Here is an 18,944-nt window from a genome sequence, read left to right on the forward strand (position 1 = left end):
CCCCCACAAACAGTCCATCCCCCAGAAACAGTCCATCCCCAGAAACAGTCCACCCCCAGAAACAGTCTACCCCCAGAAAGTCCATCCCCCACAAACAGTCCATCCCCCACAAACAGTCCACCCCCTAGAAACAGTCCACCCCCCAGAAACAGTCCATCCCCCAGAAACAGTCCACCCCCCACAAACAGTCCACCCCCAGAAACAGTCCACCCCAGAAACAGTCCATCCCCCACAAACAGTCCATCCCCCACAAACAGTCCATCTCCCACAAACAGTCCATCCCCCACAAACAGTCCACCCCCAGAAACAGTCCACCCCCAGAAACAGTCCACCCCAGAAACAGTCCATCCCCCACAAACAGTCCATCCCCCACAAACAGTCCATCTCCCACAAACAGTCCATCCCCCACAAACAGTCCACCCCCAGAAACAGTCCATCCCCCAGAAACAATGCTGTCCCCAGAGACAATGCCAGTGTGGGTGCTGGCATCTGTCTGAGCTCATTACGGAAGTTACCAGGTATTTGGTAAATGATTTTTTGTGAACCAACATTAACATGCCAATTGTACTGATTTCTTTTGCCCGAACATATTTTGCATTGGAATTTTGCTACTAATTAGAGAAAGGCTTTAGCTGGCAGTGTGACTGTTTTGCATTCTGAGAAGTCCCAGATCATCTTCTGAATGGATTTGCTAAGTGCTAACCAGCTAGGTCTAAGTACTTTAGAGATGCTAACTTGTCAAATCCTCCCCAAACTTATGAGAGGGGTTCTGTTTGTTCCAGGAATGACGGAAATTGAAGGCGGCTTAGGTCACCAGATCACACACCTCAGAATCAACATTTGAATCCCAGCAGCTGGGCAGTAGAGCCTGAAATCTTTCCTGGTGCACAAGCTGCCTCACAAACACCACTTCACCTTGTGATGACTTGACTTGCTGCCAAGGACATTTCTAGAGAAGGCACAGGGACCTGGTAAAGGTGAGGAATGGGCATGGACTAAGGAATGATTCCACTGGAACACACAACAGCACCCCTGCCAGGAGGCCCCGAGGGCAGCCACTGAGAAGGACACTTATGAAGCCTGGAAAATGCTCACAAATAAAAATGTGAAAGCTGGTATAAAAACGTACACTCAAAATGTTAAAAATCAGGCCACGTGTGGTGGCTCCCGCCTGTAATCCCATCACTTCGGGAGGCCAAGGTGGGCAGATCACTTGAGGTCAGGAGATCAAGACCAGCCTGGCCAACACGATGAAACCCCGTCTCTACTAAAAATACTAAAATTAGCTGGGCGTGGTGGCGGGTGTCTACAATCCCAGCTACTTACGAGGCTGAGGCAGGAGAATCCTTGAACCCAGGAAGCAGAGGTTGCAGCGAGCCACGCTCACACCGCTTCACTCCAGCCTGGCAAGAGAGCCAGACTCTGTCTCAAAAAAAAAAGTTAAAAACTTATATGCGATGACTACGATTATGTAGAAAAGAAATATGGGGAAAAAACCGGAGAAGTGATGATCTAAAGTACCAGCACCAACTGTGTCCGAGCGCAGGGAAGAACTGAGGTCGCAGTAATCTCCTGCCGCATCCTGATCTTCAGGGGCACTTTTCAGTGCACAGTTTACTTAATAATGGGGGAAATTATAATTAAAGTACCACAGAATCCTCAGAAAAGACACCAGGCCATTATCCCTATTTCTATTTGTCATAAAAGTTATTGGCTAGAAACTCACCTAAGTTTCCGAGCCACAGCACTGTCATTAAACGGTGGCTTTCTGAATCAAAGTCCAAGATCATGTGGCCTGTCAGCAATGACAGGCGCCTCGGTCTCCACCCGACAGAGGGCTAGGGCGGCTCCTCAGCACCTCCAAGGCTCCTGGGCTCCTACCAGGGTCTCCCGAGGACACCCTCCTGGGTGAAATGTTAACAGTGGCAAACTGTGGAGATTTCCACGTTCCTGCAGCCTGGAGTTAGCGACAAGCCCTGAGGCTAGATCCAGTGGGCCTTGGCCCAAGGGCAGCCTGGCCAGTCCAACTGCACCCAGAGGGCGTGGGCCTGTCATACTCTCCCCTGGGTCGTAATCTGGACAGAGGGAGGGGCTGTGGAGACGCCCGCAGCCCCAGGAGAGGTGCGACCTGCTGCAGGGAGCAACACCAGCGGCTGGTAACCCTGGGCACCCCGAGTCCTGCCTCCATCAGAGGCCATGTCTCTAATTAGGACAACTACCAAGGTGGAGTGCTATGGGGCCAGGGACCTTTCAGAGAGCCAGTCTGGTCGTGAAGACGTGGGTGGGTGGGCATTCTGTCCAATCCAGATGGTGGCACCGCTGAGCAGAGAGCCAGTTCTGGTCGTGAAGACCGTGGGTGGGCATTTCATCCAATCCAGCTGGGCAGAGAGCCAGTTCTGGTCATGAAGACCGTGGGTGGGTGGGTATTTCATCCAATCCAGGTGGTGGCACCGTGGGGCAGAGCTCCTCAGGGTGCCAGGCACTAGCCAGGACTGATGACGACGTCAGCAAATGAGGGAGACACATTTAATGACAAAACGGGGTTTCCGCCTTCTTTGAAACAGTGGGCAAGACAGGGGCAAAGGCAGCATCCGTCTGCCGTGGGACTCTGAACGGCCCTGCGTCCTCCACAGTCCTGGACACTTACCTGTAGAGACAACTTCCTGGCCTTTCTTTTCTTTTTAACTTTCTCCAACACCTGTACCTGCCTCCTGAGCATGTCAAAGCACCGTATTAATGGTTTCCCATCTTTGCAGGTGGGAAGGAGGGGAGGCAACAGAAAAGCACACAAGATCTGGTGCCCACCCCTTCAAACAGAGAACTAACCAAGACAACCACTCGTTTCCATGAAATGCCAAAAAGCAAGCAGGGAGGTGGGAGGGGGCCCTTGCAGGGATGGTCACCCAAAGAGGGCCCACGGCGGATGAGGCCACAGGATGACACCCAGTGCCCTGCTTTGCCAGGGCATCATCTCATTTGACAGGAATGAAACACAATAAAAGATGTTGCTCTCTGCCTCATTTCCACTTTTATTTTTCAGACAGGGTCTCACTCCCACCACCCAGGCTGGAGTTCAGTGGCACAATCTCGGCTCACTGCAGCCTCAACTTCCCGTGCTCAAGTGAACCTCCCACCTCAGCCTCATGAGTAGCTGGGACTACAGGCATGCACCATTATGCACAACTAATTATTACTATATTATTCTTTTTGCAGAGATGGGGTCTCACTATGTTGCCCAAGCTGGTCTCAAACTCCTGGGCTCAAGTGATTCACCCACCTTAGTCTCCCAAAGTGCTGGCATAACAGGTGTGAGCTACGGTACCTGGCCTCATTTTCAATTAAAACGACCTAGTCTGGCAGAGCCTGAATGCCAGCAATCCACAAGTGAGTGAAGCTGGGGTGACAATGAGCACCATGGCAAGGAGACCAGCCGACAAAGAGGCAAGGAGAGCAGCCGACGTCACCCCCAGAAGAGAAGCAGCGGGGCCGTGGCCTCGGGTTCCCGGTACCGGGTCTTGTACCCCGTGGTCTTTCGGCTCTGGAGAACTCCAAGAGCTGGACTTCCAGGCCTAGTTCCCCAGCGCAGACCCCCAGCAGCAGGAGTGGGGGTCCCTTCTGGCCCCTGCAGTGTCACAGGCTGTTTCTGGGGTGGCCACTGCTCACCCCTGGATTCTCTCATCTCTGTCATCTGCCAGGCCTGGTAACCCCTGGATTCTCGCGTCTCTGTCGTTCACCAGAGCCCGGTGACCCCTGGATTCTCCTGTCTCTGTCATCTGCCAGGCCTGGTAACCCCTGGATTCTCGCGTCTCTGTCGTTCACCAGAGCCCGGTGACCCCTGGATTCTCCTGTCTCTGTCATCTACCAGGCCCTGGTGACTGACTTGCTTGTGACACCCTGACTTCCAGGCTGCCTCTTTTCTGATCCAGCTACAACCTCTGAGGGCCCAGAGTGCCCATGTACTTGGGAGGGCACAGATAACCAAATCCTGGCATCTCCCAAGACCCACACCCACGGTGCCAAGGGGCCTGTAGCCCACACAGTTAATTCCCCGACCTCCACAGCTTCATCGCCCCCCGGATCTGCAACGGACACCGGGCCCGTGTGCACCGTGTGGTCGGGCAGGACCCGGGAGAACAGAGGCCAGGTCTCCAGGCCCCGCAGACGACCTGCCATGGAAACGTGGGTCAGTGTCCACCTTCTCCACTGGCTGGAGCGTGAGCCGGCAACCCTGGCATAGTCTTTTTGGCCATAATTTAACTCGGGTGAGGGGACAACGAAGAGAAATCTTTCATCAGCAGCCCTCCCTTAGGGAGCATATGGAGAGAGAGGTCGTGCTTGTCCCTGAGCGGCCCGCAGAGGAGGGAAGCAGAAAAGGAAACTGGGCGAGCGCTCGCCACGGGCAAGCTGTGCTCTAAGCCTGAGCGGGGCCTTTAACGATGGAAGGTTCTATCCCGTAACCACCCTCCCGCTCCATCTCTGACCGCGTCAGGCTGAGGGGAACCTGAAGGGAGTTTCAGACGCTGACGGCAGGTCCCCTCGAGCAACACAGCAGCACCTGCGAGGAACGCGAGAGGCTCATCCAGGATGCCCGCGTCGAAAGGCAGGGGTGGGGGCACCCGGGTCACGTTGGAACCTTCTCTTTCTCCCGAGAAGCTCTCACTCCACCCTACACCCCAGTGACCAGCAATTCAGTGGTTCCAAAAGTACCTTGTCCTTGATGAGAGCGGCAGCGCGCCCTGACCCACAGGCCCACCTGCCAAGTGCTGTTACCTGCAGGAGCGGGACGCGGGGGCTCTCGCTGGTCCATGCTGCAGCTCCAGACGCCTCTCTTCTCGGCTCTGTTACGGGAAGCAGCTCCTGCAAGAAGGAGAGACACTGCTTGTCACCGTTCAGGTGGAAAAACACGCATTCAACAGATGCAGGGCTGTCGACAGAGAACCCCGCCAAAAGGAAGAACTAACTGTCATTATGATCCATGATTAGAAGACTCACCACCTATTCGTCGTGAATACTTGCAAATCTCCCTTGAAGCAACATTCGAGAGCAAAACAAAAGAGACTTCTCAGGGTTGGAGTGACTTCACCTTGAACTGTAGCCAGAAGTTTATTTTGTAACTTGGATTCGCTGGCCAGGCCCTCCCAACCTGACACTGGCTTCAACTCCTTGCTGAATGTCCCACCGTATTCTAAAGGGAGAAATCAACATGTAAACCAGACGTGTTACTTCCAGACTCAGCTGGGATCAGGTGCGGCGCCGGCGGCCCTCTCCACTCCTTTGGGTAAACGTGTGGCTAACCTCTCGGGGCGAGGCTGGGTCCCAGCCTGCCTGCTGCTGTGATTCTTGTCTATGCTTCGTGTTTCCCTCCCTGCTTTGAGGACATGAGTTTGAGTGTGAGCTGGATGCCAGCCGAGTCCCGGGAAGGCCAGTTCCTGGTGACTCGTGTTAAGACCACAACACACAGGCCTGGCTCCCGCCAGAACCATCCAGGGGAAATAAGCTGTCCTCGGGGAATTCTCTGGCTGCCTCGGCTCCAGCACCAGGGACCAGGCACCAGCCCCAGGCCCCGGCTGCATCAGGAAAAGCACATGCGGCCACAGGGGCCATGGTCCCTGAGTGTCACCCACAGGCCAGCTCCTCCGAGGCCAGGCGGGCCCACGCCCAGGGTGGTCACTGGCCTCATGTGCTCTTCAGTGAGGGGAATGCGAGGGGATGGCAGGTGCCAAGAGCTCCAGGCTCTGCCTGCCACACACCCAGAACACTACCAGGCCAGCGAATTCTCTTATCGTAGTGCACAGAGCTGGCCGCTGGCTCTGGCACTCTCAGAAGCAGACAGACACTGCTTTCCAATGAGGCTGGCAGTGGGATCCTGCCCCCAACCTCAAGATGTGGCACCTCCTGCATTCCCAGCCCAGTGCCCGCCCCATCTGCCCTCCTGTGTTCCCAGCCCAGCGCCTACCCTTCCACCCTCCTGTGTTCCCAGCCCTGAACCTGCTCTCCCTCCATCCCCCAGACTCGCTCAGGTGCCATAAGGCCACATGCCACCACCCTTGCCCCATCCCCAGCACCTGGCCTTATGGTTCGGCACCTTGCAGCCTCAGTTCCTTGGTTTCAGGTCATTTCACCAACATGCACAAGCAGCTCAACATGCACTGCTGAGAAAAGAGTAGAACTTCTGTCTGAGGGACGGGAGCCCTTTCACATCATCAGGCCCCGAGAATGTGCAGACGAGCCGCAGCCACACCCTGCTCTCTGCTCTATGCTCCCGGGGAGCCCCATGTTCACTCAACGCAGCCTGCGGTGGCCCCCAGTGGCTGGGAAGAGCCTAGTGATGCCGTGCTGGACGCCGTCACACGCCCTGTAGCTTAAGAATGCACAGTAATCACTAATCAATAAACCAATGGTTTCCATAAACTCATGAGAATTCCTGACAAACAGCTTTCTGTCAGCCTCCCTGACCCCCTTTCTGCTTTCCAAAATCCCCCTGGAGATGCTGCTCATCAGTGTGCATTCAGGGCAGCCCAGATCCAGGCTCCTGGGCTGCAGGCCTCACACGCGGCCCAAATAACCCTCTACATAGAGTACTTTCACCCTAGCTTTTTCCTTTTAGGTCCACCTCGCCAGCACAACTCCAAGACGTGGGGACTGTTATTATTTTTCAATGGAGAAACCACTGGTTGGGAGACTTAAGACACTCATCCAAGGCTACAGCTGAGGGCAGGTGGCTGATGTGAGCACCCCGAGCCGGCCTGGGCCCCGATGGCGGGTGGCTGATGCGAGCATCCAGAGCCCGGGCCTGGGCCCCGACGGCACACCTCTGCCCTTCCACCCTCCGTGCCCGTGCAGGAGAGCTCTCTGTGCAATGAGACACGGTCCAAGTGCCGGCCAGTGCATCCGTGAGGCGGGAGGTGCCCACCCTGTCCACCCCAGCAGGACCCGTGAGGCGGGAGGTGCCCACCCTCTGCACCCCAGCAGTGATTCCATGGGACAACAAAGGACATCATCCTTTGAGGGAAAGCTGTCATTCCCAAGGTAAGGTCAGAGAGACATGCTTGGACCACAATGGTGAATGGAAAGAATGACGCTCATGGAAGGAATCCTCAGAGACAAGTGCAGCAAACACACCGGACAGTGCCCACGCCGGACGGTGCCCACGCCAGATGGTCCCCACGCCGAACATTCCCCATGTCGGACAGTCCTCACCCTCACGGCGGACAGTCCCCACGTCAGACAGCTTCCACACCAGACAGCTTCCACACCAGACAGCTTCCACACCAGACAGCTTCCACAGTGGACAGCCCCCACACCGGACAGTCCCCACGCCCGACAGTCCCCACACCAGACAGCCCCCACACTGGATGGCTCCCACATCAGACAGCCCCCACGCCAGGCAGCCCCCACGCCAGACAGCTTCCACGCCGGACAGTCCCCACATCAGACAGTCCCCCACACCAGACAGCTTCTACACCGGACAGCATCCACGCCAGACAGCATCCACGCCGGACAGTCCCCACATCAGACAGCCCCCCATGCCAGATGGCATCAATGCTTCCGACAATCGGATCCCATGGGCAGAGAGGACCACACTGGCTCTGAGACCCTGACAAAACCTAAAATGACCGTTCAGCCTCAGTCAACAAATATTTAGCCAACACCAACCATGCTGAAGAGTGCATGGGCTCTCTGAAAGAACGAACACGTGGGGTCTGAAGCGGACTGCCGCCGGTGTGCACACAGCAGCAGGGCCGGACGCTGACTGCCACCCTGAGTGCAGAGGGAGGGATGGCTTCTCCCCAGGCCGGGCGGGCGTGGGGTGGCTTGGGAAGGAGAGGACACCTTCATTCGTCAGCCTGGCCGGGATGACTCGGCGGCCTCAGAGCCGGATCGAAGAAGAGTACGTTCCACAGCTACAGCATCTCTCGACAAAGAAAATTAACAATGCTCCAACACAGCTACGAATCCTCAAGAGTTTAGGTTGATGCTACCTTTCCCTGGGACGCTGGCACCAGGGCCAACGCCATCTCACACATCAGGATCGCTGCAGATGGAGTCCAGGCCCGTTAGAGAAAGGGAAGGCAGCAGGCACTGCCCGGCATCCCCAGTGGGTCCCAGCCCAACGTCTGTTCCTTCCACGGTGCACCAGGACCTCGGGGAACAGGACAGACAGAGATGCGTCCATCGTACGAAGAAGAGGCAATGAATAAACGCCCTGAACTCTGCGGAGGAGACAATGAGCAAACACCTTTGAACTCCGCAGTCCTGAGGGGAGACGGAGGAGGAAACCGTACCTAGCGCACCTGTGAGCGTGAGAAGCGGCATCCCCACGACCCGAGTCCTCACCACCTTCACTCACGGTGAGGCCAGTGGTATTCCTCAGTTCCTCACCGGCTGAAGAAACTGAGCTCACAGATTCACCTGCCCAACATCAGTAATGCTGAGGAGCCAGGCGTCCTCGGGCTTCAGAGAAAACCAGCGCCCTCCCCTCGTGACCCACGCTCTGTTCGCAAAGGTGGTGAGCGAGTGGCAGGGTCAGAAGCACACCCTTCCCCCTTCCTGCCCTGGATAAGACCAGGCATCCGCCTGCCGGGTCTGTTCAAGAATGAACACCACACTAGCACCCTCTACCTGACAGCCACACGGCTTTCTGTGTCTTCAGAGAATTCTGTTTCCTTAAGCCCTGTTGTTTACTCTCCATTTTTTTAACCACACTGTGTAAATCTCATTCATGCTATTTGTTTCTCTACTAAAATGTATAAAAATGAGTCAAATTGATTTCTCATTCTTCCACTGATAATCTTAGGACCAACGGAAAGACGAACAAGCCTGGGCATTACTCCTTTTTATGCTTGGCCCTTTTTAAGGGTGACAGCTCACCCTTCACCCAGCAGCTACCACGGCGTCTGCCTGGATCAGCTCTGCAAGTCTGCAGGGCAGCCCTGTGTGGAAAGCACGGCCCCACCCCTCCTGAGGCTCAGCGCAGCCCACAGCAGCCCCTGGCTCTATAGCTGCGAAGCGACTGTCAGATTCTGGCCCAGGCCTTGCCCTACCACCGGCATCCTGACGCGTACACAAGTGTCAGGCACACTGCAAACTCCAAAAATTTCCTTCCAAATTAGTGTCTCTTAAAAACTGCATTCCTAAGAAGGAAAATTTCTAGGAGGCTGTGTTATTCCGCTTTCACGCTGCTGATAAAGATATACCTGAGACTGGGAACAAAAAGTTTTAATTGGACTTACAGTTCTACATGGCTGGGGAAGCCTCAGAATCATGGCGGGAGGTGAAAGGCACTTCTTACATGGCGGTGGCAAGAGAAAATGAGGAAGAAGCAAAAGTGGAAACCCCTGATAAACCCATCAGATCTCATGGCCGTATCCACTATCAGGAGAATAGCACAGGAACGACCAGCTCCGAGGATTCGGTTACCTCCCCCTGGGTCCCCACCATAACACGTGGGAATTCTGGGAGATACAATTCAAGTTGAGATTTGGGTGGGGACACAGCCAAACCGTATCAGGGGCTGACACAGAAACCATGCCTTTGTATCTGGACTCAGAGCTGCCTGTGTGCCCTACACAGCCCATGGCAGCATGCACTCCTCCCGCCACAGCCTGCTCCCCCAACTCAGACCTGCTGTGAGAAGTTTCTGTGTCCCTAGAACCTCCAGGCCACACAAAACGTCCCAGCTCCCTGAAGCCCAGGGGTCTAGAGCCTGCCTTCTCTGTGCAATCTTCCAGCAGCGTCAGCCCACGTGGCGGGCAACTCCCCACGGGTGACTCACCCGGACCTCATGGGCATCATTTTCAGTGGTGGGGCTGGGCTGGGGCTCACTCTCCCCGCCCTGGTGCAGATGAGATGGACCCTGAGGGCAGAGCAGAAGACTCCACTTTCCAAACACTGTATCCCCAGCAGTGTGCAGCATGAGCTCACACCTGCCTGGGCTGCAGGCTTTGTTTCATGACTGCTGTCATTTTCCAATGTCAGCATCTTAATGAAAGATTTCATTGTGCATTTGGATTTGGATTCTGTGTTTTTTTTTTTTTTTTTTTTTTTTTTGACAGCTCGCTCTTCTTGCCCAGGCCGGAAAGCAGTGGCACAATCTAGGCTCACAGCAAGCTCTGCCTCCCGGGTTCCCGCCATTCTCCTGCCTCAGCCTCCCAAGTAGCTGGGATTACAGGCGTCGCCACCACACCTGGCTAATTTTTTGTATTTTTAGTAGAGACGGGGTTTCACCGTGTTAGCCAGGATGGTCTCGATCTCCTGACCTTGTGATCCACCTGCCTCGGCCTCCCAAAGTGCTGGGATTACAGGCGTGAGCCACCACGCCCAGCCTGGACTGTGGTTTTAAACAAAAAGATGATGCATTCAGTCAGGGAAGGAGCCCAGAGACACCGAGGCTGAAGGACCGCTTCATGCCGTGTGCGTCAGGCCGCAGCCTCGCCTTCCACAAGTGTTCACAGACAGCACAGCCACTGCGCTCCCCGACACTGCTCAGCATGATTGTGGGGACACACCCGCATCTGTGCTGCACTCGTGCTGCTTGTGCCTTTCACCGTGTATCCCGGCCTGCAAAAGGAGCTCAGGGGAGCCCATCCAGGAGGAATGCGGGGTGGGAAGGACGCTGGCTGAAGACCCACGGACGTTCCACGGGCACCTTTCCACAGTCAGTGCTTCTGGACGGCGTGAGCGCGCTAGTGTGAGCTGTCATGCTGAACTCCGGCACAGGAGGAAGTCACCGTGACCTCGGGCCTCTACCTGGGAAGCAGCTGCAGGGCGGCAGGCCTGGAGCCTGTGCCAGGAGCCTGTCTGCATCTGCCCCAGCCCAGAACTTCCCAGCCACAGAGGCCCTCGACCTGCCTGTGCCCCCACGGCCTCCGCTGCACAGGGACGGCACCAACTCACAGGGCTGCCGTGTGGTTTCAGAGACATGCCCAGGGCAGAGACAGGCTCTGTGCCCGTGAAGTGCCCCGCTCTTCACTTACTGCTCAGTCCTGTCCGGCACTCGGGCCTCGAGCATCCTGGGCCCGTTGGTCGGTTTCCTATCGTCCACTCCTCCAGCCTCCATGGCCCTGGAAAGGTGGGGGCGCCAGGCTGAACCACCCACATCCTGTGCCCACGCCACAGACTGCACGAGTGTGGGATGTCCCAGTGCCTTGCCAGACACAGGCCGGGGGCCATCAGCGCCCAGCACCCCGCGACCAGGCCAAGCTCAGAGTGTTGCGGCGGACTCGCCTGGCGAATGATGCCAGGGCCATTTCCTCCGTCCTCCCACCTGGGGGTGAAGTGGCCCTAAGGGCAGAGCCCAGGAGCCTGGGGCCGGGAGCCGGGTGCTGGGTGGCCAGTGTCCAAGGCTGCGCGGGCTCTGGACATCCCACCCCGGACGCACCACGGGAGCCAGGAAACCCCTGCGGCCCCGGCATTCTGCGCCCGGTCGATTCACATTCATGAGGTTCCAACTCAAGAAATAAACCCAGGCAGGAGAAACGTAAAAGGATGCAAAGTCTACGGCGGGAGTCCTTCTGGAACGTTATAGTTAACTCAGCCGAACACCACAGCAAGCCAAACACGCCAGCCCTTTCTACCCAATGTTTCCAGTGGCCTGTGAGGAGACAAAGGGGATGGATGGACGGACAGGCGGAGGGAAGGAGAGAGGAAAGAGCTTCTTCTCTAAGACTTGGGAGAACGCCGCTGTCCTGGGTTTGTGTTTTGTGACCACCCGGATTTGGCCTCAGAGCACAGCTGTGACTGAGTTTCAGGGCGCATGGCACCCAGCAGCCCCTCCTTCCAGGGTCCTCCCTGGGCCTGTGTCTCCGCCTCTGCCACCTTCTCACCATTACGCTCTGCTCACCTCAGACTGAGACCGTCTCCATAGGACCTTCTCCCCTCCGCTGCATGTTCCCAGAAGAGGAAAAAAAAGTGAAAAGAGAAGCAAATGCATTCAGTTTCACAAGGGCTTTATAAAACGGTCAGTCACGAGCTCCTAACCGGGTCAGAATCAACCCGTCCCGGCCCAGAGCATGTGTGCCCCTCTCTGCGCCACACACTGGGGAGGGACGAGCAGCCCCGGACCCGCCGCCGCAGGGTCCACTCATCTGGCCAGAGCTGCCTGCGCCGTGAGAGTCCACCCCTGATGGGCAAGGGTGGCATCCAGACAGCTGCGTGCCCCAGGCCTCTGCAGTCACTGCTGGCAGCCCAGCCCTGGTTACCCTTCCCTGGGAGGGCTGAAGATGCGAGTGTCCGCTTGTCTCCCCTTCTCTAGTGCCCCTAAGCAGAAGTGGTCATTGGGGGGCCCCCAGCAGCCCCGACACAGCTCGCCACCAACGCTGTGTGCCGTACGCTTGGGGAGGGGTCATCATCTCAACGGAAGCTGAGGTGCACAGTGCCAGCTACAACTCCCTCCCAAGGAAGCAGCACGGGGAGCTGGGGACAGGGGGTCAGCAGCCAGGAGGGCTTCCTAAAGAAGCCTTCCCCATGGTGAGAATGAGAAAAAGCCGCCTGTCATCGATATGAAAGTCAACACCCTGAAAAGTGACTCCACCAGGAGCACCCTGTGCAGGTGCCCAGGAGCAAGCAGTGCACAACCCGCACAGCAGTACATGACCCGCAGCACAGGGGCTCCGCAATCCCAGCAGCATGGAGCGGCCTTCACGTCCCAACTCGGTCACCACTCACTGTGCATGGTCCCTCCACGGCTGCCACTGTCCCTCCACAAATGTCACACTGTCCCTCCACAAATGTCACACTGTCCCTCCACGGCCGTCACACCGTCCCTCCACGGCTGCCACTGTCCCTCTGCGGCCATCACACCATCCCTCCACGGCTGCCACTGCCCCTCCACAGATGTCACACTGTCCCTCCACAAATGTCACACTGTCCCTCCACAGCCATCACACCGTCCCTCCACGGCCGCCACTGTCCCTCTGCGGCCGTCACACCGTCCCTCCATGGTTGCCACTGTCCCTCCGTGGCCGTCACACCGTCCCTCCACAGATGTCACACCGTCCCTCCACAGCCATCACACACTGCCCCTCCATGGATGTCCATCACCCTGTCTGCTACAGCTGTCACGTGGCCCCTCCGTGGCTCTCCCACACTGTCCCTCCATGGGTCTGGCCTGTGGCCCTTCCAGCCGCTCTGACACATGGAGCCTCCAAGGCTTCTTCCCATGTGGTTCTCCCGCTGACCTGGTGTTCACCAGTCCCTCTCGCCTTGGGCCCTCCAGCCCTGGCCGACCTGCTGTTCCTGGACATGCTTGGGCGGCCGCCTCAGGGCCGCGCAATTGCTGTTCCTCCCACTGGGAATGGGTTTCCGTGGGCGTGGGCTCAACCCATCTCTCAGCTCCATTGGCATTTCAGGCAATAACCCCATTCTCTTGGCGCCTCGCCTGCCATGGCTCCCATTCAATTGCAAATCCCTCCTCTCCGCACCTTGTAGCCCCATGTATGCCGTATTTTTCCACAGCTTTTCATCATATTACTTTACGTTTTAAATCATCTTTCCTAAACACAAGGATGCCAGGCCCCCAGGGCAAGCACATGGCCTCTGTGGTCCACGCCCTGTCTTGGGGTGTGAGAGCACTTAGTACTTAGCACGGGGCCGTATTCACGAAACACCTGTCTCTTAACAGGCCATTTCCAGATTTGTCGGTGCTTGTCATACGGCCACAGGTAGATTTTCCTCATGTGTAAAAGGTTGTTTCTTTTTATAGAATGTATATTTTAAGTATAAAAACTTGATCTGAAAACACATAACCACAAAAGGGCACTAAATCTAAGCCAATAGAGAAAGGCCTCAAGGGACCAAGAAGGTGCTTGCAGGTGTTTGCACAGCCCCCAGAGGCTCCTGGCAGCCTGGATGCTGGACAGAAGCCACGCCCAGGAGTCAAGTGCCCACCAAGAACTGCCGACTGAGCCCCACGGGAAATGAGCCGCCTGCCACGCATGCCTGCGGAATGCACTGGAAATCTCCCGGGATTACAGGTGCATGCGCACAGCCTCCCTCCCTTGCCTTCGCCTGATACTCCTCTTGTCACCAGGAGTCCTTGCCCTCTGGGGCCGTCTGCTGCTGCAGACAGAACAGAGCAGGGAAGCGGCTCTTTATAGCAAGAGGGAGCTGCCTCCAAACTCCAGCCCTCTGACTGTTGGCAGAGATCACTTTGGAGCCTGCACACTGGAAAACATAACCTTCTCCTTGCTACCACTACGCTATGACTCGCTCCCCAGATATTTTCATCAGCTGGCAAAATGCTGCACCTTTCATTCCTTCCTATTAAATCATGGAGAAATGTGCATGTCTAAACGTCGTTCCAGAGGCAGGGTGCCTGCTGCCGTCCCAGCAGCCTCCACGGGCCACGCTATGCATTCTTCCCCCACGGAGCCTGGATTCGGGACCATGAGTGGAGCGCTGCACCACTGTGCAGCCCTTGGCACCTGTGAGCACTAGTTTAGACTTCTGCTGCAGCTGAAAAGCGACCTATTCTATATAACACAGGACAAGAGCTTCCAGAGAAAGGAATTCTCTTCAACCCTGCTCTGCGAGAAGTGCCTCTGCTGGCTGAATGCACAGAGCCCACACAAATGACACGAAGCCATAAAGCCACGGCTTCCATGGAGGCACAGACGGCAGCTGGACATGGACCAGGGCCTCTCGTGTGGGCTGCTTCCCATGGACCTGCTGAGCCAAGTGCCTGAGCACAAAGCATGAGTCGACTTTCTTTTTCTTATCACTCCTGCAGCAAGCCGGCTGGCCAGGGTCAGGGGCTGGCTCCAGCCCTCAGCGGACCTCAAGCTGGCCCAGCCCACACAGGGCAACCGCCCACAGGCCCAGCCTTACAACATCCCACTGGTTCAACGCCGCGGACCCAGCCAGGCTCAGACCTGCACGCACAATGAGGAAGACCCAGCATATTCCTTCTGTCATAGCTCAGCGCTTCTCACACAAAACAGACCAAGCTTCTGAACCAGGAGTGTCATTAACCCTGGAGCTCCCTGGGTTGTGTCTACACGGCCCACGCAGGTATCCTATCGCGACGACCCAGCTCAGGCCCGACATGAGCTACTGTGGAGGCAGGGAGTGCTCAGCCTTGCCAGGATGGCTGCCGCCCCCGCAAGGTGTGCTCGAGGCCCTGCCGCCTGCTTCCTCTCCAACGCTCAAGGCCTTCCAGCCTCTGTCCACTCAGATATGCACTGAATACCACGTTAGCTTATGTAATGCTCTTTGGACTCACTTTTCTCATGTTCCTTACAGAAAATCAGAAACTGCACTGAAATCACTGCTTTATTTTCCTTTCAGAAAAAAAAAATAAGCGAACAATAGAATAAAACAGTAAGTGTGCATGCCACCGTTTATCACAATGTAATTCCTTGGCTTTTCCTGTGTAGTCCACTCTTAATCACCCGCATCAGTAAGAGAGGACAAAAGTTCAAAATTCACTTTGAACACTTTGAAGTTTTCCTTTTGGTATTTATATTCCAAAGTAAATATCCACACTGCTTTTCTACAACATAATAATAGTGACCACATTTAAGTGTAAAGGTCTGTCCCCCACAGCTGGACAGGAAGCCACGGACCCAAACTTGAACAAAGAACATGACCTCAGCACGGAAGCAACATATACGACTTGCAGGAGCCTGACTCACTCTGACCCACCGCGTGCTAAAAAGGCTCAGCTGTCTGTAGTTGTCAGTGGAAACAGAGTGTTGAGGTATCAGAACCAATTCCTTCTGTTTTCTTCATTAAAGCCCCACAGTGAGTCCCCAGGGCCTGACAGTCAGTAAGATACTGGAACCTAGAATGGCCAAACTGGTAACCAGCGCCTCTGCCAATGCTGACGTAGCCAGGCCTATTCTGCGCAGACAGCCACGCATCTCTACGCGCACCTGTAACAACCTGCGTGCTTCCCCATCGCTCCCTCACAGGGCCCCTGCACCAGTCACAGCTCTGGACACCATATTTTACTTTACAAAGTTATTTCCCCTATCAGAAGGTGACCCACAGAAGAGAAAAACTTTGAACCCAAAACATTTTTATAACATTTTACATCTTTTTCACGTCATTTAACAAAAATATGAAACATCAACAACCCCCAGATAGCACTTTCTACTGGCAGGCCTACTTTACTCCAATGACACAACAAAAAGCAGGAAATGGCAATGATGGAAGGAAAGGAATAATCCAAGATTAAAAATGATCATTTTGACTGGGCACGCGGTGGCTCATGCCTGTAGTCCCAGCACTTTGGGAGGCCGAGGCAGGTGGATCACTTGAGTTCGGGAGTTTAAGACCAGCCTGACCAACATGGCAAAACCCCATCTCTACCAAAAATACAAAAATTAGCCGGGCATGGTGGTGGATGCCTATAATCCCAGCTACTCGGGAGGCTGAGGCAGGAGAATCGCTTGAACCTGGGAGGCAAAGACTGCAGCAAGCCGAGATCCCTGCACTGCACTCCAGCCTGGGCAGCAGAGCAAGACTCCATTTAAAAAAAAAAAAATCATTTTATGATCAAAATTTTGAAAACTCACAGAAAACAAACAAACAGAACCAAAACCAAATGTCTAAGCCTGGCAACTATGAACAGGCTGAAGCACAGTAGGGTGGCAGACGAAGCAGAAGTGTGTGTGTGTCAGGGTGGGGGCTGGTGGCAGGGCACTCTCCCAGGGCTCCTTTGCCACACCTATCCTTACAGGTAGCTCTGCCCCTCCCCAGATGGACCTGGGGCTGTGGCCCTATCTGCAACCCAGGCAAGGCCCCCTCCTGGTTACCTGCCTCTGCTCTCCCCGCCTCTCAGACCCTTGACAGCCCCTGGGCCTGGCCCACCCACTTCCACTGCAGAGCTCCCAGAACCTTCCAAAATTACATTCCCAGAAAGCCTGCTTAAGGGAGGGAGCTGAAATTCTCCCTCATGAACGACTAACAGCTATGCTTCCCTTCTGTCTTATTTCATGCCACTTATCTTTCTATCCAGGGAAACTATAAACAACACACGCATGAAACACAGATTCTCTGAGCATCTCCAGACCTGAGCTGTTCTTTGAATGCTTCCTGCCATGCACTGTGCAGTAAAGAATGACGGGCCCTACACCAGCACTTGCTTACGTCTCACTATGACGTTTTCATGTCGCTTACAGAATACAACTGTCATTAGCGCATTTCCAGTTTGCTCTAATTTATGCCAGACATATTTCGTTTAAGAAGCACTTCCCCATACGATGCCTTCTAGCAACCTCGTAAGCAAGCACCCTTAAGCTCCGTGAGAAGCCTGGACCCACAGCGTCAGGGAAAAGCTTCCCCACCTCAACACAGGTCTCGAACTCCACACCCTCCACACTCCCCAACGCTTCCATCTACAACTCACACACACACACACACACACACGCACACAAACACATGCACACCCACACAAACGCACGCACACACAAACACACACACGCACGCACGCACACAAACACATGCACACCCACACAAACGCACGCACACACATACACACACATGCACACACACGCAGGCACACAAACACATGCACAGCCACACAAACGCACACACACACAAACACACATACACACACACGCACACACATGCGCACAAGCACATACACACACACCCACACGTACGCACACACAAACTGCAGAGGAAAGGCAGCACACCAAAGCACCCAGAAGACAAATGTGGTTACATCTGGAAGTCAAGCATCAACTTTTAAAAACATAAAACGCTATTTTGAATAACTTTTAACTTTACTTCACCCCCAACTGTCTACAACTAATGAATTACAAATAGCACCTTATACCAATGACTTTTCTTACTGCTGAGAAATCCTGGAAGTCTTAACTGACTATGAAAATTTACAGCCTCCAGGCCGGGCGCAGTGGCTCAAGCCTGTAATCCCAGCACTTTGGGAGGCCGAGACGGGCGGATCACGAGGTCAGGAGATCGAGACCATCCTGGCTAACACGGTGAAACCCCGTCTCTACTAAAAATACAAAAAATTAGCCAGGCGAGGTGGCGGGCGCCTGTAGTCCCAGCTACTCCGGAGGCTGAGGCAGGAGAATGGCATAAACCTGGGAGGCAGAGCTTGCAGTGAGCTGAGATCCGGCCACTGCACACTCCAGCCCGGGCGACAGAGCCAGACTCCGTTTCAAAAAAAAAAAAAATTTACAGCCTCCATAACTGCCGATGTTGGCTGCTAAAGACAACAAATAGATGCTGTGCATGACAGAGAGGGACAAAGCATATTTTTAAAAATATGCCACGTGTAAACCTCAGTCATCATCTCTCTTTTCTAATAAAAATTATTTTCTACAAAGCAGGTGTTCAAAACATATTATTAATCAGCAGCGGCAAAACTGTTCCTCCTCGCAGCATTCCACCTATACAGCAGCAGTGAAATTGTTCCTCCTCGATTCCACCTATATGGAAATTAAGTCACTGCTGCACAGAATCTAGAATACAGACCAGTCCCTACTCAGATTATGGTTAACCAGAGAAAAGAATTAAAACCCATCGCATCTTGAGTCAATGAGAATTTTTACCTGTAGCAAAAGTTAGTGACTGGAATCAGTATTAGACGGCAGCAAGTTCGTCCACCGCTGCCTGGGAACGTGACCTCCTGGCCACAGTCTGGAGGGTTACTCAGACTTCACCTTCAGTGCCCAGGGGCCCATGGAGGGGGAGTGGGACCTGGACAGGTGGGCAAGGTGCCTGCGGACCTAGGGCAATTTCCTCAGAATCTACCTTGGTTTCTTGGGCACCAGCAGGCTGTGGGGTGCAGGGGAACAGGTGGAATATGGGGGGACAGCTGGGGTGTGGGGGACAGCTGGGGTGCAGTGTAAATAGGTGGGGTGTGGGGGACAGCTGAGGTGCAGTGGGACAGGTGGGGTGCAAGGTGAACGGGGGGTATGGGGGAACAGGTAGGGTGTGGGGGAACAGGTGGGGTGCAGGGGGAACAGGTG

The 18,944-nt window shown here is 55.0% G+C and overlaps 1 protein-coding gene across 2 annotated transcripts in view; it reads right to left on the reverse strand.

Annotated features, from left to right (window-relative positions):
- Positions 1 to 18,944, reverse strand: part of ARHGEF10 (Rho guanine nucleotide exchange factor 10) — a 138,021-nt gene that overhangs the window by 117,767 nt on the left and 1,310 nt on the right. For both annotated transcript variants that reach the window (XM_023219109.2, XM_023219108.2), the window contains exon 2: positions 4,771 to 4,857. In XM_023219109.2, coding sequence (XP_023074877.1) covers positions 4,771 to 4,807 — 37 coding nt within the window. In that variant the 5' untranslated portion in view covers positions 4,808 to 4,857. The remainder of the gene's footprint in view (positions 1 to 4,770; positions 4,858 to 18,944) is intronic.

This window comes from Piliocolobus tephrosceles, chromosome 7 (genome assembly GCF_002776525.5).
Source record: "Piliocolobus tephrosceles isolate RC106 chromosome 7, ASM277652v3, whole genome shotgun sequence".
Lineage (NCBI taxonomy): Eukaryota > Metazoa > Chordata > Mammalia > Primates > Cercopithecidae > Piliocolobus > Piliocolobus tephrosceles.